This window comes from Spea bombifrons, chromosome 1 (assembly GCF_027358695.1).
Source record: "Spea bombifrons isolate aSpeBom1 chromosome 1, aSpeBom1.2.pri, whole genome shotgun sequence".
NCBI classification, from domain to species: Eukaryota; Metazoa; Chordata; class Amphibia; order Anura; family Pelobatidae; genus Spea; species Spea bombifrons.
In genome coordinates, this window is record NC_071087.1 from 46,316,761 (window position 1) to 46,339,414 (window position 22,654).

Genomic DNA, 22,654 nt, shown 5'->3' on the forward strand with positions numbered 1-22,654 from the left:
CAGTCATGAAAACCTAATGAATGAAGCTCCTAGTGCTTGTGCTGATGTTGCTTCCAGAAGTATTCTGGAACTCTGTGGTGACTGATGCTACAGACGACAGGCGATTATATGTTTTTATTTGTTTTTTTACCTGCTTCAGTACTCTGCAATCCTGCTCTTTGAGTGAGTGAGTGTGTTCTACTTCACAAAATCTCTTCAGGGTACTGCCCCCTTGGAGATTTTCTATTTAGTTGTTCAACGCTCAGGAGAACAATGTGTCCTTGAACTGTTTCACTAAGCTCTTTTAGCCTGATGTCCTTCTTAAAGGGCCATAACAGTAATACGGTACTTGCCAGAGCACTAGCAGTGCCATACCATAAAAAGCATTACTTATTCAGGTGTTAATCATTAAATGCAACCCACACGTGTGTCAAAACTGTTACCCTTCGACTGAAATGTATCAGTTTCACAAGTGTTTTGAAAATGTAAAAAAATGTTAACGTAAATGGGGTGTGAAGAGGGGATTTGTATAAATGGCAACTTCCCACAGAGATTTAACAGAGGCTTCCCTAAGACTAGAGACAAGAGAAGAGGCTGATAAGCTGTGGTTTGGCTTGGCAACAGGCAGCCATTGAGAAGACCTGTATATGAGCGCAAGAGGTAGGAATTAGACGACAAGATAATGAGCGAGTGGACAGACAGGTGTGTATCTGTAGTTAATTGCAGAGATGTAGGTATGACTTGTAAAGCCTGTTTGTTTTGCCACCCACATAGGGGGGGGGTATATGTAGAGCAATGGTCATGGTGTGTGTGACGTGTGACTGTACAGGGTGCAACACCCCAGTGCACGCCTCCTCTGCTGCAATTAAAAGATCTCCCCTCACCAGGGACGGAGAGACAGCCTCTCCCACTCCCTGCAGGAATGCAGAAGTCAGAGCGCCCAGGGGTCGTCAAGGTGTCCACCACCCTGTCCTCTTCATCCAGAGGTAGTCCACCTCTGAAAAGTTAGGGCCAGTTTGCAAGATCATGGATCTCCTTCTAACCGACTGGCTATTCATGCAGAGTGTCGGGATATGATGTCATCCCTGGTAAGGGGTCATATGACCTCCTGGGCTCCAGTGAGCACAGATGTGTGAGAGTCGGACTGAGAGGAGCCCACTGTGGATGTAATCTGGGTGCTGGGCAAGTCCTATGTGTGCAATCTGGGTGCCAGGGCTGGCCTCTGGGGTATGCGGCCTGTAATTTGGGGTTTCCATGCATTATTTCATCTATACCTTAAGTGCTGAGTCTGCATGTGATTTTTCAGTTCTTTATACCTGCAAGGCTGTGTTTTCATTTGTCATTTATTAATACCTACAAATGCACGGGGAGGAAAAGAGAGCTGCCACCTAGTGAATAAGGGGACAAAGAGACTCTGGGGGTGATGACGTGGGGGGAGGGGGCGCTATGGGACAGTGGTCTGCACAGAGTGCTTCAACACCCAAAGCCAGCCCTTAATTGTAGAGATGTTTTGCATGCCTTTTAGCTTCTGCTACTAATATATATTATTTTAGTAAAACTCAAAGCAGTTCTTTTTTAGACTAGCGTATTTGTATTCGGGAGCACATGAAAATGGACCCCCCCCCCCGTTTTCTTACAGTCCTGTCCCATCAAATTCGGGTTCTAGGTAAGTATGCCATTGTAGCTAAGTTGCAAATGTTAGGCAAGTATGTGAAATTGCTCACAAATTCCCCATTCAACTTCTATGCGTTCATTTATTGATTTCATCACCATTTCACAGCATTTCCATGGCAAGTGACAGAAAACAAAGAATAAAACGAATACGAATATTCGCCCGAAACAAACACAGGAATGGACTGATATTCATAGAATAAGAATTTTTTTTTCCACAAAGACGTTGCTGGTGCCCAAGTCTATTCTTTTTCCTTGCCTTGTTACACGTTTCCGGAAAAAAAGGTTGCTTCAAGTTCTGTCACCCACGCATAAATGGCACTTCACCTTAACATCTCTCCTCATTGGGCTAAACATTGTTACATACGTCTCTACTGAGAGGGTGGTAAATAAATGGACCAGCCTCTTATCAGAAGTGGTAGCGGTTAGCAGTGAGGGACATTATACAAGACCAAGTACTGATTCAGGTCACTAGATTAGGAAACATGGACAGAATAGTACTTAACTGCAGTTAGGTTCTATGTTTAAAAGTGTGAATTTAGTAGAGAACTTTGTAAATGAGCCGACCCTGAGCCTCTTTGAATTTTAACCCTTTAATGACCCATTATGAAGATTCTTAGTAGTGACTCCTCCCATGTACAATGATATACACTATATGGACACAAGTATTGGGACACCTGGCCATCACACCAACAGGGACTTTGATGACATCCCAGTCTAAATACGTAGACATTAATATGTAGTTGGTTCCCTCTTTTGCAGCTATAACTGTCTCCACAAGAGGCTTTCCACAAGATTTTGGAGTGTTTCTGTGGGGATTTTCGCCCATTCATCCAGTAGAGCATTTGTGAGGTCAGGCACTGCTGCTGAACGAGAAGGCCATTCCAAAGCCGTTCAGTGAAGTTAAGGTCAAGGCTCTGTGCAGGTCTTGAGTTTCTCCACGCCAAACTCATCCAACCATAACTTAATGGACCTTGCTTTGTGCTCTGGGGCACAGTCATGCTGGAATAGAGAAGGCCCTTCACCAAACTGTTCCCACAAATTTGGAAGCAAAGCATTGTCCAAAATGTCTCGGTATGCTGAAGCATGAAGATTTTCCTTCACTGGGCCTAGTCCAAACCCTGATTTAACTAATTGAGAGGTGATTTCCTATACTATTGTTCATATAATAGTGCACAAAGCAAGGTCCATAAAGACATGGTTGCTTGAGTTTGCTGTGGAAGAACTTGACTGGCTTGCACAGAGACCTGACCTCAACCCCACTAAACACCTTTAGGATGACCCGGAACGTAGATTGTGAGCCAGGCCTTCTCGTCCAACATCAGTGCCTGACCTCATAAATGCCCTACTGGATGAATGGGCAATAATTCCCACTGAAACACTCCAAAATTTTGTGGGAAGCCTTCCCAGAAGAGTGGAAGCTGTTTATGGCTGCAAAGTGATGACCAACTACACATTACTGTCTATGTGATGTCATCAAAGTCCCTGTTGGTATAATGGTCAGGTGTAAAAATACTTTTGTCCATATGGTGAATGTTGTCATGGAAACCTTTTATTTGTCATTATTTAAAGATATACTTAATTGAGTAACATGCATACAAACAATTTGGTAGCAAAGGCACTAATTGAGAGGCTCTGGTGTCATCAGGCCATGTTGACTATGAAGGAGTCAGCTTGAGACTATGTGACCCTAAGATTTTGCACCTTCTTCCTGAGAATGGAGGAAAAACGCTGAGACTTGGGCAATTTCTTCGAGTTCCCCGGTATGGAGCCAGTACCCAGACTTACCGACGAGGAGACTATCTGTATCCAGCAAACTCACTGAACAACTTTGTACTACTACTACTACTACTACTACTACTACTACTCTTTTTCTATACAATAAATTTATTATGTGGGTGTTAATTAAAAGAAAAAGATCCTTTGGAGAAGTCATATTCTTTAACATTGTTTTGCGATATTAAAATGCTTGCTTCAGCCCCATGTGCGTTCAGTCCAAGGCTTTTAGGTTATATTTCTTATATTGGAAGTAAACTTTGCTGTCTTTCAAATGAGTACGATGCAAAGCAAAATGATTCTTACATCCATGTAGAAAAATGTGGTGTATCAAGACTGACCAAAAAATCGTATTACAGGGAATGCAGCGGGCGACCAACGTTACATATCAGGCTCATCATGTCAGCAGGAACAAGCGAGGCCAGGTTCTGGGAACAAGAAGTGGATTTCGTGGCTGTACAGTCTGGCTAACAGGTATCATGGCCATGTAGAGCCAGTGAACCAAAGATTCACCATCCTGGTAGAAAGGGTGCAACAAAGGACGTATGTATGTGGTGCCTTTGTAGCCTTAACCCTTTGCTGTAACTATTGTACCTTTTGCAGTTGAGTTTCATTCTTCTGCAACGTGGTAAACCATTGTTGCAGACCATTAGACTATGAAATTAAAGAAAGACTCCCGGAGAGCATTCGCTTGTTCTAATTTTATATTCAACATGCGTAGAAAAGAACTAGTTTCCTATAATGATGGAATGGAGTGCTTTATTTTTAACACATAACTGACGCTTTAAGGGAGATCTAGAAACCCGTACCTTCTTGGTTAAATGCCCTGCAGTGCTGCTTGGCTGTCCTTTTTATAGTCGAATGGCATCTTGGCATGTATAGCAGGATTGTGTGTATGTGGGATAGGTTCCATTTGTACACGCCATTGCATATGCATGGGCACAAAATTTGTTGTGTTGTCTGCCTGGAGCCTGGGTTAGCGCTTGGGTCATTAAAACGTGCACATATTATAGGGCAGGGTTTGATTGACTAAAATCTACCTGCTTTTTTGTAAATCAGTTAACCCTTCCCATTATGATCATTTTCTGATCTCTAGGTCTATCCGGTGCTGGAAAGACTACGGTGAGCATGGCGCTGGAAGAATACCTAGTGTGCCATGGCATTCCCTGCTATACTCTCGATGGGGATAACATCCGTCATGGACTCAGTAAAAATCTTGGGTTCACGCAGGAAGATCGCGAGGAAAACATTCGCCGTATCGCTGAAGTTGCCAAGTTGTTTGCAGATGCTGGTCTTGTGTGTATTGCCAGCTTCATATCTCCGTACACCAAGGTGAGCTCCTGGAACCGACCTAGATTTTTGAAAACCGGTTCAGCTGGCCCAGCGGAGTTGGCGGTGGGGAGCCGCATAGCGATCCGCTGAAATGGCCTAGTTTGCTTGTAAACATCTGTTCGTTTCCAGTGGGATGGCCAAAGGCTGCACAAACGCAACTACTTTTAGTAAGCCAGCCAAAAAGTATTTAAGTGCTCTTTAGCGAAATGTAGCAGACAATTAAGTATACAACTAGATCAGAGCACCTATAAGTCAGTCCTGAAGATAATGCCGCTGCTTTGTAATTTAAGACTCCTTGATACAATACTATACATGACTGCATTTGATATATTTCCCCTTGGCTCCTTTTCCCTGATTTTTTTTTTTTTTTTTTTTTTTTTTTTTGTCGATGAAACCTATATATGATTATGTACGTATTTGTTTATAAATTTTAGAGGAATGATGTTTTAAACCTAGAATTTAATGTCAGAAAAACATCTATTTGGTTAATTTGTTACCCTGCTTTACTTATTTAACTTGGTGCCTCCTTAGGATCGTAACAATGCTCGGCAAATTCATGAGGCAGCTGGGCTACCGTTTTATGAAGTGTTTGTGGATGCCCCTTTGTATGTTTGTGAGCAGCGCGATGTTAAGGGGCTATACAAAAAGGCCAGAGCCGGGGAAATCAAAGGTAAGAAGCGGTTGAACTACCGCGGACTTCACTGTGTCTGTCTGTGGCCTTCAATATGCAGAGAACCATGTTCACAAAATATTAGTCAATGTGTACCTTTCTCCAAATTGTTTTTTACAATGGTTTTAAGGCACAACCTGTGTGTAAGTTAGCAAAGGTTTCATGAGCGATACTTATGAATTGCTGTATCCACTGAAGTACTATATATATAATATATATATATATATATATATATATATATATATATATATATATATATATATATATTTCATGCAGTACTATAAAGCACCACTGGATGGCACTCTTGGTTTAGTTAAACCACTTACCCCTTGCTTGGCATAAGTCAACTCTGTAGCTATGGATCTCCTTAAAAAGAGAGAGTTGGATTATATTTAATGAATAATTTTAATAGAAATCTAGATCTCTAGAGTTTCTGCAGTTGGGTATATTCATTTTCAAAAAATCTGCTTGTTATAATATAATTGTTATATTTTTTAGTAAAGGATGTGTTCAAGTCCTTCAGGGAAATAGCTGAGACTCATTTTGGATGGAAATCGTATTCTTATATATATATATATATATATATATATATATATATATATATATATATATATATATATATTATACATACATACATACATACATAATGTGTTTGTGGATCTAGTAAGTAATTTTAAGTTTAGTAATTTTACAGCTTCTTGACAACTATTTTATGTAGTTATCTTTGTATTTACTTTTTACATGGGAGACTCGTTTCTCACTCCTGTTGCCTGTTGACAATTTCTCTGTAGGCTTCACGGGGATTGACGCAGAGTATGAAAAGCCTGAAGCCCCAGAACTAGTACTGAAAACAGACTCCTGTGATGTAAATGATTGTATACAACAAGTTGTCGAGCTTTTGCAGGAAATGGTAAGAACAATTCAAAAGCTTATAATTGTCCTGTTTCAATTACCCATCACATTTACTGCAGATAATTATTTTTGTAAGTCCAATATGTCTGCTGCTGAAAGAGCTGGCTGGCCCTTTGCAGTGCATAGTTAAATTTGGTAAAATCTTTCTTACGCATTGAATTATGCATTATACAGGGTTAGCCCTTTATGCTAGAAAAACTCACTACTGTTGGCCCTTCATAATGAATGATGAAGTCACAGAGTTGGAACCACTATGATAACAACTGGAGAGCAAATGATTCTTGATGCTGTAAATAATAATAATAAAAAAAAACTGTCAGTAGCTGTGTCCGATAATGAACTTTAAAGTGAATTGCAGGCATACTGCGATGCATTCAGGGGCATGGGATTCATAAGCAGAAGAGAGCTCATTTTGCTCATAACAATCATCATAATACATTGTCTTTTACATTGTTAATTTTGACTAGCGCATGCTAAGAACACTTCATCAATACACGTTGTTGAAATGTTTAATTACAACAATTCTTTACAAAGCCTAAAATCTTCATTCGCCTAGTCAATGTATTATGTACCCACTGTGACCCACCAATATGATTGAGGCACCGGCTTCATTATTAGTTCTTGTCTTTACTCAAACTTTGGTATGGTCCGCGTCAACGTTCCCTTAAAATGAATGTACATGACTACATTTGAATCCATGTGACATGTAAGTGTACATTTGGGTTACATATGCCATTTTAAAGGACCCTTTAAGTCACGGCTTAAAAAATTCCCATGGTTTTGGGGATAAAAACTGACAATGGCAGCCCTGGCCAATCTGGCACCTTTATGCTTTCCTGCGGGGGCGCGGTGAAGTGGATGTCGTGAGGCGCCCAACAGAGTCATGTAATGCATAGTGCTAGAATGTGTAATATTATATATGTATATTGTTAACCAGTGTGTGTGTGAGGGTATGTTGTTGGATAGTGTGTGCATATGGCATTAGCATGAGTGTGTATGTCAGCATATAGTGTTAGTGTGTATAAGTGTATGGTGTTGGTATGTTTTTACATGTGTGCGGAATGTTAGTGTTTGTGAACATAAGAAATTCAAACCTGAGTCTATATGGTGAAAAATACCTTGTCATGAAGAGGTTAACAGCAGTACTGTAAAAAATGGTACAGCACTGAAGAAAGAATGTGTTTTATGTCATATTGTCCCAATAAATATTGTTTCACTGCAGACCAGAGGGTAATAAATGGGAAAAAAAAAACCAAAACATTATTGGGAAAGAAAAAAAATTGGCTCCTAAATTTTTTTATTTTTTTTTTGCTGGCTCCTAGAGCCAAACCAAATTTGTCGACACCTGCTTTAAGAGTTTCTTCGATCAGTTTTTATGTTAATCTCCTTGATTAAATATTTTCCTTATCTTGGGTGGAATTTTTAGTAAACCCGTCACCCGGAATAAAATTTGCTATTTAAAAAAAAAAATCAATATATTTTCTTGTGTAATTTTTTTTATTTTTATTTCTCATTTAAATTATAATGTGTTATTGATTTCTAATCGTGCTAGAATGGCGAGCAAGTATGATGCTTGTTACCGAATGATCACATGTTATAGTCCACACGCTTAACTCTTTTAAAGAAAGCTGTTTTAATGCTTTGCCGTAAAGATACTTCTACTGCAAATAATTGATGAATCGTAAAACTGTCAGCTCCGCTCGGTTACACCTCATCACCACATGCCTAGCAGAGGCAATAAAGATCCGATTCACTCCGACTTGCTTTATATTTGTATATAAACATTTTCTTTTTCAGGCAAAAGCTTCGTATCATAAACATGTAAAGTGCTCGCAAACTTGGCTATCAAAGGACTTTTTGAAGTTTTACGTGTCCATCTAAAAAAAGAAAACCATATGTTAACACTGCACAGTATTTCACATATGGGTTTTTATTTCCACTGCCTACAAATTCACTATATATTTTTCTTCTGGTGTGACTGAATAGTCCCGAACCATAGAGAAGTGGTCTATAGAGAAGTCAGTGCTCTAGGTTTTTCGGATTGTCTCTGTTGGCATAGAATCTAGTAAGCTCATCGCCTTTTGGTGTGTCTTTAGGAAATAAGAGAAAAAAATCACGTGGCTGCCTATTCTTTTACCTGGTACGTGGCTTTTCCCGATATAATGATGGCCGGTATTGATGGAAAATGTCAGCCGTGCATTTAGTAAACGATGCGAGGTAATCTAAAGATCAACCTAATAAATACCAAAAATTTATTTTTCTTCTTCGATAAGCTCCGGTTGTAAAACCGTTATCCAAAACACATGCTAACACCATAAGTTCCAGAAATAGAATAGTAATAGAACATTAAATATACATTAAAAATAATGATCAGTGTTTGGCTTTTAACTTGTTGGTCTAGTTTAGATAGAAATGGCCAGGCCAGTTTGAAGAATCCCACACATTTTGGTTTTGTTCTTCACCATAATCCTTGTTGTAACCGCTGGAAATTCTATGGTCTATGATGGTTAAGCAATCCCTAAACTTAAAGCAATATAAATTGCAGCAGTTTCTGAGTCAAATTCAAAGATTATAGGAACACATAGTGTGTCTAGTGTTTTGTTTTTTTTTTTGTAGTTTATAAAATAAAAAGTAGGTTCTTGTTGGCGCACTAAATCAAGGATATTGAACATTCGAGCAGACACCCGGCAACAAACATTTCGATGGTAACTAATTGGAAAACATCTGTTTTCTTATAGCAAACAATACTCGTAACTCTTGATTATTTCTTGCTCAGTACAGTTGTCTATTCCTTCCATTCTTGAACTAATATTACAGTAGCCTTTACCCTGGTGAATGTATAGCCGATGTATACATACATCTTAAACATTGTCCCTCTAAAGAGGACTTTTATCAGTTTAATAAGACATAACTAACCTTCCACAGTTCCATGTTATGTATCTAGCATAATTTTTGTATGTCTTTCAACATGTGGTTCTTTTTATTTAGAAATGTTAGAATGCATCTGTTTTTGAAAGATTGCATGAGCAAGAAGCTGTGTTTTAGAAGGTTTACAAGAGATTTACAATGTGGCAAGTTCATTTTGTGTACACCCATCGTTTATAAACGGTGGCTTCTCCATTTTTCATTCTGGCGTCCTTCCCTTGAACGCATTAAAATTAAATGTGATAATCGTGTTCCTGGACTTGGGTTCTGAGCTTACGGTCTCGAAATAAATGTTTCTACCAGTAGGTGGCAGTCTAAGGATAGGTAATCTCTACAAAGAACGTGTCCTTTTGTGCTGTTGGTTTTTACTGTGTTATGTTTGTGTAGGGTAGAAGATTTTACCCAAAAATAAAATCCCTTTTATTGTTCCTTTAATGGAATGTTCACTGTTCTATTGCTGAACTCTATTATACCTGTGACACAGTGACCTAGAACCATAGACTCCAGCAGATCTCTTAATAAGTTCATAAAACGTAAACCGTGTATTGAGAGAATTAGAACCTGAAAGCAAAACGCTTATGGAATTGGGTGCTTTTCCCCGAAGCGAGGAAAGAAGAAAATCCGTCTTTGGTTAGTTGGTCAGAGTAGGACATAAGTACTGCAGTGACTTTGTTGCGAGCTTGAGGGTTCTGCTCATTGGTCGTACCTAAAACTTGAAGTTCATTCTTCTGTGATTCAAACTCTACAGGTTTGGAGGCCAAATCTTGCCATGTTTAGTGCACCTGCAATATTGTGAATATAGAGATGTTATACAAGCTGCTAATTGTTACACTTAAACCTGACAATGAGCAACTTACGAGCAAACCTAATGAAAGGGTCACCATATTTCTAACCTATAGGTTGAGGTGCTAATATCCTACTTAGTGTTAAGTGATTCTCCGTTCTATTGGTTGTATATTTTTAATAATTCACGCTATTGTTAAAAGGGAAATTCCCATCGCATTTTTATTTCCACTTTCAATTTATACGTTTTCAAAATTATTTTTAACTGTGTTCTAGCTCTGGTATCTTGGGCTGCTCGGTTACCCAAGCACACTGGCTCCTTACCACACTGCCTGTGGTAAACAGTAGAATGGCTTAGTCTTAATCACTCAGCCAGACACTCTAACTGAGGAACTACATTTTCATGAAAAGGCAGGACTTCACTAGTGTTGCCATAAAGAATCAGCATCCTTTGGTGTTTAAGCAGGGGAAATCACCCAAAATATCACTCGACTGACAACAATAACAGCCACCAGGTCAGCAGATAGCAGCTGTTTAAAACCAAGACTTTGTCAACGCGATTTACTGTTTACATCGCTGTATTTTATACTCAACGAGAGATATATTTTTTATTTTTCATGTGACTTTCCCTTTAAAGATCAGCTCCCTTAGTAACCATGGATATTGGCATATTAGATATTAAAATGTCTATCCTCATGAATGTCGATTTGTTAATATGGAATTGTGGTTCCAAGGTTTGTCCTCAAACGCGGCTGTGGTGTGTTTTATTGTTTTGCAATGTGTTCGTCCTTCAGCACATCTAGATGTATAGATTTTCCATTAGGTATTTATGCTTTGCTTTATAAGGTCTGTACTTGAAATCTGGTCAAGTAATGGTGGTGGATGAGCGACTTGGGGTAATCTGAGACGAAGGTCTTTTAAAATGGTTTGGTTGGAATCTTGGATGTTGCAGCACAGTTGCAGAGCTTGTTGGATCTCATTGTTTTATTAAGCACATACAGAGTTTTGACATATTGGTGTGTGAAAGGATATAAGTGTATCTCATAGAGATCTCCAGAATGGCTCTGTTCTTTATCATTTACAGCAAACCTACTAAAAGAAATCCATTCTATTAACATTTGATGTATGGTGGTAGAGCTGTGTTGTGTCTGGAACGTTTAACTCATCCCTTTATACCCTTCTTTTTTCAGTTTCCAATTACACATTCATTTTTTTTCTGGCTGAATTAGATGTATACGATATACATCATTGGGGCCAGAGTGTGAGTGAGTTTTTTTTTTTTTTTGTTGTTTTTCTTCCTTATTGTGTGTATAATATACATATTAGTGTGTGTTTTGTAGTTCTTACATGACATACCTGTAGTGCATATACTGAATTACAACTAGTTCATAAAACACCGGTACTCAAACAAGATCTTAAATATATAGCATAATTGTGAAAAAAACTAGGGAAATACACATGGGAACGAGTTACATGGGCTAGTAACGACCTCTTCCATACAGTGGAGCCAAGTTGTGCAGGTGCATTTTAAAGAAAATGGAAGGAAAAACAATTCCCTTTAAGTTGTCATTCCTGCTGCCCGCAATAAGTCCTTATTAGGATGTGCCGATGTGGCAATTTGTATATTTTCTTCAACAATAATCTCAATAAGAATTGACTTTTGTTATGGCAATGCCTATGAAGTGACTTATAAACTGTAAATTGTATAGTTCGAGCTGCGTCTCTGTCATTCTGGATAACGGATAAATATGTTTTTTTTGCTTGTTTTCTTCTCACATGCGATACTATTTACTTTTTATCAGCCGTACTCTAATACAAAAAGAGGTAGATGCTTACATCACAGCAGATTGCAACAGTCGGTGCTAATACAGTGATGTCGAGCTTGTTGTACCAAGACCAGAAGGTTGTTGCAAATTTGTTCTCAAACCGTGAATCACTGCTTGTCTCCTTTCGACCTTTCTGTGGGGTCACCAGGGTGATAAAGTTGAAATAAAAGGGTAAAGGATTTTATGCTGATTATTGTCTTTTTATATAGCACCAACAATTTACGTAGAACTCCTTACAATACCAACATGTAAAGGGTAAAACAAAACTAGAACTGACAGACTTAAGACAAACCAACACCATAGGTTAAGATGTTCCCAAACTTCCAATCTACATGTGGAGGTGCGTGTTCATTCCAGATGCAGCTTTTTATTTTGGAAGTGGAATTGTAAGAACATCTTTGAAATTTGAGCCGTCATTTTGATCCATTTATTATATAAAGGATAAAATCTGACCCGTGGTTCCATCTCTAACCTGCAGCTCAACTCTGTTAACGTTAAGCCATAGCAAGAAATTCCAAATAAAACACAGTTTTGGATCACAGGAATGAGGGACTAGAAGTTGAGATTCTAGTCATGAGCTTCACAGGGTTCCTCTAATGTATAAACAGATTTTTTTAATTCAGCTATATGACTCTTAGCTTTTTAAATGCAGGTTTGTGGGCTCTCCTGTAGATTAGGTCTGTCCCCCACCAGCTGGAAGGGATTTTTAGATACTGTGACATTTGAAGTATCCTTCTTATTTATACGATTTAAAACTCCAAAATGACCTCATGGTTCGCTGAAAAGGTTCATTCGGAGTCCAACGATTACGCATATAACATGGGTCAGACGCCCAGTAAGGTTTTGGCTCTGAAGATCTTGACTGGGTTTATTTTGTGTTTTGTGTACAAATATTAGTCAGGATGGTGCATAAATTCGTACACTGCTCTCCATGGACCAGAAATATTCTTTCTGTCCAATGCTTTATGAATCTCCCTTATGACTCATCCTTGAGTTCATTTCCCGGGCACAGCGAGACTCTGTATTCTTCCCATGATCCCAGCCATTGACTTTGTCCTTAAAACATTATCACCTAAACCCACATTGCTCCGCTTGTTAATATTGTTCTTTAAAGAAATGATAAGAATTATTAAACTCTAGAGACAAAAATATGAACTTTTGTGATGGTGAATGTTTCTCTTTTTATTTTTTTCCCACTTGTTAAGTTATACACATCTGTTTCGGAGCTTAAAGCACCCCCCCCCCAACCTGTGCTCTGTCATTTTAGGATATTGTACCTGTAGATGCATCCTATGAAGTCAAGGAACTGTATGTGCTAGAAAACAAACTGCAACTGGCAAAGACTGATGCTGAAACTTTGCCCACTTTGGAAATTAACAAGGTAATATACATTGTATATTGGTATCTTGTATCTGTGGAACCCGACCAGTCCTATGACATGTTTTACTGATGCTTGGCCTTTTTATACAGCCTATGCTGTCCACTATTTCTGGATATTTGTGCATATCTTAATCGATTATTAATCGAACGTGTCTGGTTTTATACCAAGTCTCAAACATTCCAGGCTCCCCTACCCTCCGTCATTTTGGGGTAACTTGTACCATCTAGTTTTCCACGGCTTGTTCCCTTAGATTTCATTGTGCTACACAAGAGTTAGATTGTGGGATCTGAAATGTGTCTTAGTGAGACCTTGATACCCCACTGCCTTTCTGAGATGGCCAAACCATCTCTTTTAAATACACCACAGAGATTATGAAAATTTTACATTGTGATTTTTCTCTGACCAACTTGACCCTTTGGTCAGACCCCTAAAGTAATTTCAAAACAGACATGCCATTAACAAGCCATTATATTTTCCTTACTCTCCTCAGATGCAGAGGAAATGATGAAAGATTTGATAAAACCGATAAACACAACCCAAAATGCAGATTTCTGCTGCTAAATTAAATACATTCTTTACATTACGCACAGTTAAACAGCTAAACAATTTACTGAAAAGTCTTTTTATCTTACAGGTCGACATGCAGTGGGTACAGGTCCTGGCAGAAGGCTGGGCCACACCATTAAATGGCTTCATGAGAGAGAGAGAGTACTTGCAGTGCCTTCATTTTGACTGTCTGTTGGATGGTAAGTCCATAGCACTTTCTACACAGGTTTTCATTCGTAGGTATCAATGTGACATAATCCATAATGTTATGCATTACATCATGGCAAAATACCAGGGTGAGGGAGGAACTAGTCATTTTTTTAGTTTTTACTATTGGTCACCCGTATAATAAATGGTTAGGCAGCCCCCATTAATACCCTTCCTCCCTCAGACTCTTCAGTCATATAAAAGCAAATTAAACTGTTAAGTAGTTTTAACCTCTACTGTATGACGACAACCTATCAGTGCTTGGTTTTCACGAAAGAAGAAAAGCATTATAGGCAAAGTTATACACTGGACAACATTTGACAAGGTTAACTAATAATGATGGTGTTGGAAGTTAATCCCAATAAACACATGAAAGAAAATAAGATGGGAAAGTACGGCTGCATTTAGGAGAAGCATAGCATTGTTTTGAACATTCCACCGGTAGAGATAAGGGTACACAGAATTTGACAGCAGATAAGAACCCATCTAATCTGTCCATTTCATTATGGGAATACTCAGACCTTAATCAGTCATTGCTCTTGTCTTAGATTCAGGATAACGTTACGCCTATCCCATGCATGTTTAAATACCCTCTCTGTATTGGCCTCTACAACCTCCGCTGGGTAAAAATATCGAGCATGGGAAGCAACGCAAGACATTTATGTAGGTATCAGAAATCAATTTGAGCACAATACTAAATCTGACATCTGAATTTATATTGTGAATAACGCAATATGATTTATATGTACTGTAATGCACAGGTGGAAGAAATAAATTGCTCTGTAAACAATGCAGTACTTTAGTCCATCTTTCATATATATTGAGTTCAGCTCCAGGACCGGTCAGGCTGGTCTTCATTCTCGAAAGCTCTTTGAAAAGACACCCAGAGTTTGTTAGCCGCCAGTGAATAGTAGCTCTTGTCACTCAGTTAATCAGAACATATCCATGTTCGTCGTCTTGTCTCTGTAAACCTAGCCTTCAGTGATTGATCCATGAGGTGGTTTGTAAGTAGCTCTGAAGCAGGAAGCGGATGAAGGTTACTTCATTTTATTTCCTTTGAAGTTGTGAGGTGTGAGGGTCTAGTCAATGGTCAGACAGCCATGATAAATTACCCGATATATGACATTTCCTTTGACATTTGGGAGCGCATAGAGCTTGTGCTTTTTATTTACTTTATCTGTCTTCGCAGTTTACCGGATAAATGGTGTATGCTCCTGGAGGTGTTACTGTACATTCATCTCCTACATTTAGATAAAAGGCGCCATTATTTAGTTTTGCAGACAGTTAACCCCTTTTCAGTATCTTTCAGGAATACTGCATCTCCCTCCGCTTGGATAACCGTGTTAATACTTGTGCCTAACCTGCATTATAAAGATTTTCCTTGTAATGTATGTTAAATACATTTAATGCAGAGCTGGACTGGGGAGAAAGATAAGATCAGGTTTAAAGGAGAAATGTCACAGCATAGTTAAATTAATAATAAAAAATACCTCTAGCCAGTGTTCCCTCTAAATTTTAGTAGTTGGTGTGTACAGAACCTTATGTTTTTTTTTTTTTTGTTTTGTAAGCAAGATAATGTTGGCACAGCCTCTCTCTCGCATGGCTAATAAAACTGTATCGCCATGTTTCTACATAATACAATATAAATGCAATCTATTTAGTTTTATTCTATACTTTTGGAGTTTGAACTGCATTGTTCAGTTTGTTTTTCCATATATTTACGTGTAAAGTGTGTGTATGTGCAGTACTGTGCAAATGCTTAGGCAGATGTCTAAGAATGCTTTCAAAAATAGACGTTAATGGTTTATTTTTATCATTTAACCAAATGCAAAGTGAGCGAACGGAATGAAAATCAAATTCATATTTTGCGGGACCACTTTTTTGCCTTCAAAACGGCATAAGTCAAACTTTTAACAGGTTAACTTCTATTGCTTCTCCTGGGAGGCTTTTCAACTTAACTACCTCCTTCTCTATAAAGTGAAACTTATTTCATTACCTCTGAGCCTCTGACCCTCTAGTTTTTAGATTATGGCCTCTTGTTTTAACCTTTTTCTTGCTTCAATAAACCTCCCTCCTGGCATTTGTTAGACTTACAAGCATATGTAATAGCATATAAATAACTCGCTTTGATTGAATATCTCTTGATGTTCCACCTATTCTGATCAATAAAGCATTTTTATAACTAAATTACCAGAAACAACCAATTTTACTACCGTTAAATGCCCAAACCTTGCCGAGAATTTTTTTTTTTTTTAGTCTTTTTTTCAAATTTTATATCATTCAAATTGTTTTCAAGAAATACTTCATTGTGGCTTTTAACCCATGTGACACAAATGCAGAGCATTAATCATTTATGTCTTTGCCATATGAATAAAATATTTCATTTTTCATGTGATTTCTGGAACAAAATGACACTTACTGTTAATATAACAATTATTTGTCCCTGATTTAATATTTTAAGCCTGAGTCTGCACACACCGATCAGCTATAACATTATGGGCACTGACAGGTGAAGTGAATAACACCGATAATCTTGTTATCATGGCATCTGTCAGTGGGTGGGAAATATTAGGAAGCAAGTGAACATTTCATCCTCAAAGTTGATGTGGAGGAAAAATGGGCAAGCATAAGGATCTCAGCAAGGGCCAAATTGCGATGGCTAGATGACTGGTTCAGAGCCTCTCCAAGACTGCAGCTCTTGTAGGGTGTTCCCGGTCTGCAGTGTTCAGTACCTATCAAAAGTGATCAAAGGAAGGAAAAGCAGTGAACCGGCAACACCGGTGTGGTCAAATCCAACAGACAAGCTACTGGAGCTCAAATTGTTGAAAAAAATGAATGCTGGTTCTGGTAGGTTTCAGAACACACAGTGCATCGCAGTTTGTTACATATGGGGCTTCGTAGGAGACCAGTCAGGGTGCATCTCTTACAAGGAGAAAACATGGCACCAGGATGCATCTATGGAGGTCCCACCTCGCAACTTACAGAACTTAAAGGATCTGCTGCTAATGTCTTGGTGCCAGGTACCACAGCTCACCTTCAGAGGTCTAGAGGAGCCAGGATCATAATGTTATGGTGTATGTAAAGCATTATAGTAGTAGTTTTATGTGCTTCCAATTCCTAAAAATTATTGCAAAATAATTTGAGGGGGAAAAAAACTGATTTAATCGGTAAAAAAACAAAAACTACATCGACATGCCTTTTTTGTTTTAAAAAATCAAGGTAAATCAACTTCATCCATATCATAAGATATAGCGACATGTCATCCTGTTCACCGATATTTTTGCGCATACAGGGCAAAAATACAGAATGTTTTGAGGAACTCCTATACATTGTACTGCCTACAGAATAAGTCATTTCTTCTTCAGTCTTATTGTTTCTTCCTCTATATCATCAGATCAAAAAGAATGCTGTAATCCATATAAAAGCCATTTTACAGTAAAGTAGAATGAGTTCAGATGTTGTTGGTTTGCCATCATATTGATCTTTTCCTCAACGGGCAGTAAAACTCAGCCAGCACTTCATCTCTCTTCACTCGTGTTTTCTCAGGAAATATATTCCCCCTCCTTCACCCACCCGGCAGCTACTATGACATACAGTTTAACGTTTAGCTAGACCGAAGGCTGTCTGTGGATGCTGTGTTTCATTAATTTTAAAAGTCGCTTAGCCTTTTGGTAAATGGAGCTCTAATGAAAGAGTTGTATGACTGCAGAAGGGCTGTCCTTGTGACATTTGAAGAGTTTTACTGGAGACCCACCAGCTACTTGCAGGCTTTTTCCTCCCCCCTTCTCCACCCTGCAGTTTGGAACTGCTTCTATAGTGTTTATATTACATCATATGGACCATCCCATAGCCTGTGAATCTCCACAGTATTTGGATTGTGGAGAACAGTCTGTTTATGCAGGTCTTTCCCAAACCTAGCCGATCACCATTTTTTCATAGACTTCCTGCTGAACTTGGCAAGGGCTCAGATTTGGGAGCCAGGGAACTTCACCTTTTTGGAATCTCCAAAGACAACCGCAGCTTTTAATGATCGGATCCTCCGTTAAACAATCATGAGAAATAATGTTTAAATATGGGCAAATCTCGATAGTCCGGTATCCATGATTTCTAAAGCTTTACATCCAACGTTTTGTGATGCCCTTTTTGCTCCATGGACACATTCTTTGCTTGATTCTAAATTCTACTCAGATTAATTCAGTCCGTTTTTTTAGGACGGTTCTAATGTATTTGAAATGGCTTTTGTATTTATTATGCAGGGGGTGTTATCAACTTGTCTGTGCCCATTGTCCTGACTGCCAGCAACGACGACAAGCTAAGACTTGATGGATGCACTGCATTTGCCCTGGTTTATGAAGGGAAACGAGTGGCCATTCTTCGCCATCCTGAATTCTATGAGCACAGGAAAGAGGAGCGTTGTGCCAGACAGTGGGGAACTACCTGCAAGGAACACCCATATATCAAAGTAAGATCATACACACCTAATCAGCCATCTGCATTTACCATGGATAACATTTGGCCAATGGTCGTAGGTCTCACAAACTATGGACTTTGAGTTGCGGTATGATTGAAATAAGGATATCCTTAAGCAACTCTATAGTGATTTTTTTTAAGATCGCAATTTAACAATTAAAAGAATAAATAGTAAGTTATAACAGTTCATAAGATATAATAGTAGTTTCTTTAAAAAAAAATACATTTGTATTTTATAAACATTCCACTAGCATTCCATGTAAGTGCACACAGCTCATCCACTCTAGGATATTGGGCAGATGAGCATTGTAAACTCGGCAACATTTATCCAAAAGAATAAAATGGCCCCAAGTATAACATTTACTGTAACAGTTACCTATACCACACAGATACTTCCATTGATAGAAATTTCAGTTTTAGTTTCCTTTACGCTACACAGACTACATGCTATGTCTTTAAATAGCAAAGTCTAAAATCCCCAAAACGGACTAAGTGTTAATTCATAGTACCGTATTCCTGGTTAATATGCAATTATTCAATTGTATATTTCCTACATTTCCAATATATCTAAGTACATATCAAATATCGTTACTGATTGCTACTTTTCATTGCTGCAGATGGTGATGGAGAGTGGAGAATGGCTGGTCGGTGGAGATCTGCAAGTGCTTGATCGCATTTACTGGGGTGATGGACTTGACCAGTATAGGCTGACACCAGCAGAACTGAAGCAAAAATTCAAAGACTTGAATGCTGGTGAGCAGTCACTCTAGTTGTTTTAACCCCTTACGGACAATGGGCCGTCCCTAAACCCATTGAAAACAATGCGTTTTGAGCCTGTACATGTACGGGCTTTGTCATTAAGGGGTTAAGTAAATCTGTCATCCAAAAGTTCTTCTTTGCGTTAAGATTGCTTCCCTCATCCTAATTAATAGTTAATAAAAATAAAATTAACATGTCCTTCCATTCTACCACTTTTGATTCTCTCTTCACAAACATGATTTATCCCTTTTCCAGTCATTTGTTTCCCCCCAAATGTCACAGCCTGTTGTGTTGTATGTGCCGTTCTCAAGTTGAGGAATTTTGTACACTTTGAAACCCACCTTCTGTTGTAGTAGCTTCTCTTCAGTCATTAATTTATATGATGTTTATAAAATATAGTATAAATCCGCTAGAAATCTGGTTTATGTCAGTGTTCTTCTCATTCTACAAATTATCCTAATTATTCATCAACTTTGTAGAGGTGAGAAGAGAACAAAAATAGGGGATTTAAGACTACAAAACTCATTATGCTAGCTTTGACAGCTTTTGGCACATGTTGAAGCTTCTCTTGGGTAAATTAGTCCCTTACTTTTAGAATGCCGTAACAATTACACTGGCTGCAGAAAAAGCACACGCTACAGAAAGGTTTCAAAACTTTTATTTGATTATGTAGTATTTGTTCAGGAAATTAAGACTAAAAGTTAAGTTTTTTTTTTTTTTGTTTTCTTTACCTGTTCAGCATCAAGAGAAAAGAAAAGTTGGGTTGCTCTTACATGGTTCTGGTGATCTTTAATGTTGGCTGACAGTCAAAATACAGTGCAAAGAAACATATTTTTCTCATGTCTCTTGGACATGAGTCACAGCATATCAAAGCTTTTCACATGAGTAAATAATCCGCCCTATTTCAGTGAATTGCAGTTTGGCAATCCGCGTGAGCACATAATGGTTTGCAAAACAAAAGCGAGCATCCTCTAGGGTGAGGATTTGGATGGCCTACAATAATGCATTGGATTTTCCTGTTCAGGAGTGCCTGAAGGTTTTTGGCTTTCATACACAAGTCTTTTATGCTCTACAGTCCAGCTAACCTAGGATGATTTGACGACCACAGTGGTTAGCGCGGGACAGCTTTTTGGAGTAGTCCTGCTTGTTTATAAATGGCACAATGTACATGGGTCATGCACTCTGGTGAACGCTTTAGCAACCCTTTATGCCTTTGACAGAGAGCAGGGGATATATTTGATTGTTTGTCATCAACAAAATACTGCTGTCTGTAATTTTTACCTTTCCAAGAAAGACTTGAGGCTGTGAAGTTACACCACAATACAATTATTTTAAATTGAATAAAAAAAGCTGGAGTTTAGTACAAGATTCCTTGGAGTATGGACAAGGCATCTTTTTTGAATTACAGGTACATTCATAGTCTTTAAAATATATTTTATTTAAATATTTTGTGTTGGTATCCTTCTTACAAATGCAGAGTATCCCCAGAGTTATGATATTTAAATATAAAGTTGTTTGTTTATCTGTATGTTCGCCATAGCTTTTTTGTGCCCTTTTGCGTGCTTGAGCAGCCCTATAGCCGAAAGAGAGAGAGAGAGAGAGAGTGGGGGTGGGGGAAAGCCTTCTGGTACGATTCTGGTAATTATTTGATATGGTTACAAGTGAAAGATCTGGTTAATCGTGAAGCACAGTATCTAAAATATAAGGGGAGACTGAACCTACTTGTGACCGATTTGACTCTTGGTTTTCTGCCACCAGATGCTGTTTTCGCATTTCAGCTACGCAACCCAGTACACAATGGCCATGCCCTCTTGATGCAGGACACACACAAACAGCTGCTGGAGAGAGGCTACCGACGTCCGGTGCTGCTCCTCCACCCGCTGGGCGGCTGGACAAAGGACGACGATGTCCCCCTGATGTGGCGCATGAAACAGCATGCAGCGGTGCTAGAAGAGGGGGTGCTTGATCCAGAGACAACTGTGGTCGCCATCTTCCCATCACCCATGATGTATGCTGGCCCAACTGAGGTAGATACACTCCAAAGAACTGCAGTCTAGTACACTTAAATGCACATTTGAATCTTAGCATTTTGAGGTTGTCATTAATACAGTATCTAGAACTCGGCAACTGACAAAATATATCCTGTACCCTGATCATAACGTTTGAATCAAAACTGCACATATTATACACCCACTCCCCATTTGAACTTCAGCCAGTTTTGTCATAATTATTTTATTAAAAAATCAAATTTGTAAAATGCATCATCTACAGCATGGGAGCTTTAAAGGGTCCTTTTGGCAGTTCTTTTTGGGTAAAGGGAAAGTGGAAAAGGTCTTTAGGCAGCTCAGACCCTTGTCCCTTTAGAATGCATGTAGTGTTTTTCTCGGCTACTTTTGGGTGTCACATTTCCTTCCAAATGTTCAGTCCCCATTGAAAATGTTTGTTTAGATATGTGGGGCTAATATATGATGATAGCATCTATGTGTATATAACTCATCCTTTTAAATTTTGATCTAGTAAACCCATTAAAAGTGAATCTAAAATACTAAGAATTGTTAGTGCCTCTACATTATCTATTGTGGGTGGGGGGGGGGATAATGATAAACTGGATCTTTCAATGCAAGCTGTTTTTTCCATTGACTTCAGATGTGACCTGCCAACGATGCCTTTTTTTGCCAAATAATAACAATAATAGAAAATTCATCCCATGCTTTAATCATTTTCTTTGGGTCAATGATAATGTTATACTGTTTTTCTATAAAGGAAATTATTTACAGATCAGCGTTCAGCTAGTTGTTCCATCTGTTCTGCTTACCTAGCGTTCTGTTATATTCTGTTCGCTTCCCATACGTTTTTGGGATCAAAGATGTATATGGATATTAATTGGATATACATGTTGCTATCTAACTGTAAAAATGTTGTTCTATATTTCAATAAAAAATTGTAGGTTTGATTTTCATCGTATTTTCTGTTCTTCGCTAATGTTCTAGAAAAATGAATAGCAAAAATGTAACCCTTTTTTCTCCCTTTTAATGAGTTTTTACCTTTTTTTGTGTGAACCCTATTTAATTGCTCTTTATAATCCACAGGTCCAGTGGCACTGCAGGGCTCGCATGGTGGCTGGGGCTAACTTCTACATTGTGGGGCGAGATCCTGCAGGAATGCCGCACCCAGCTACTGGGAAAGATCTGTATGAACCCACGCATGGGGCCAAAGTGCTCACCATGGCTCCTGGTCTTATTTCACTAGAAATTGTTCCATTCCGGGTGGCTGCCTATAACAAGAAAAAACAATGCATGGATTATTTTGACTCCGCACAGTAAGTTTGTTGAAATCATAAATCCATAGTAAAATTGTTGGTGTATAATATATATTAACAGTATTTAAACTGCACTTTAGGATTAAAACTAGACAAAA

General features: G+C 38.5%; 1 protein-coding gene across 1 annotated transcript in view; it reads left to right on the top strand.

The window, feature by feature from the left end:
- PAPSS1 (3'-phosphoadenosine 5'-phosphosulfate synthase 1) overlaps nt 1–22,654 on the top strand; it is a 29,256-nt gene that overhangs the window by 2,557 nt on the left and 4,045 nt on the right. The window contains exons 2-11 of the mRNA XM_053461520.1: nt 3,786–3,900; nt 4,523–4,758; nt 5,290–5,428; nt 6,220–6,338; nt 13,142–13,255; nt 13,890–14,001; nt 18,265–18,470; nt 19,096–19,231; nt 20,996–21,264; nt 22,327–22,556. Coding sequence (XP_053317495.1) covers nt 3,786–3,900; nt 4,523–4,758; nt 5,290–5,428; nt 6,220–6,338; nt 13,142–13,255; nt 13,890–14,001; nt 18,265–18,470; nt 19,096–19,231; nt 20,996–21,264; nt 22,327–22,556 — 1,676 coding nt within the window. The remainder of the gene's footprint in view (nt 1–3,785; nt 3,901–4,522; nt 4,759–5,289; nt 5,429–6,219; nt 6,339–13,141; nt 13,256–13,889; nt 14,002–18,264; nt 18,471–19,095; nt 19,232–20,995; nt 21,265–22,326; nt 22,557–22,654) is intronic.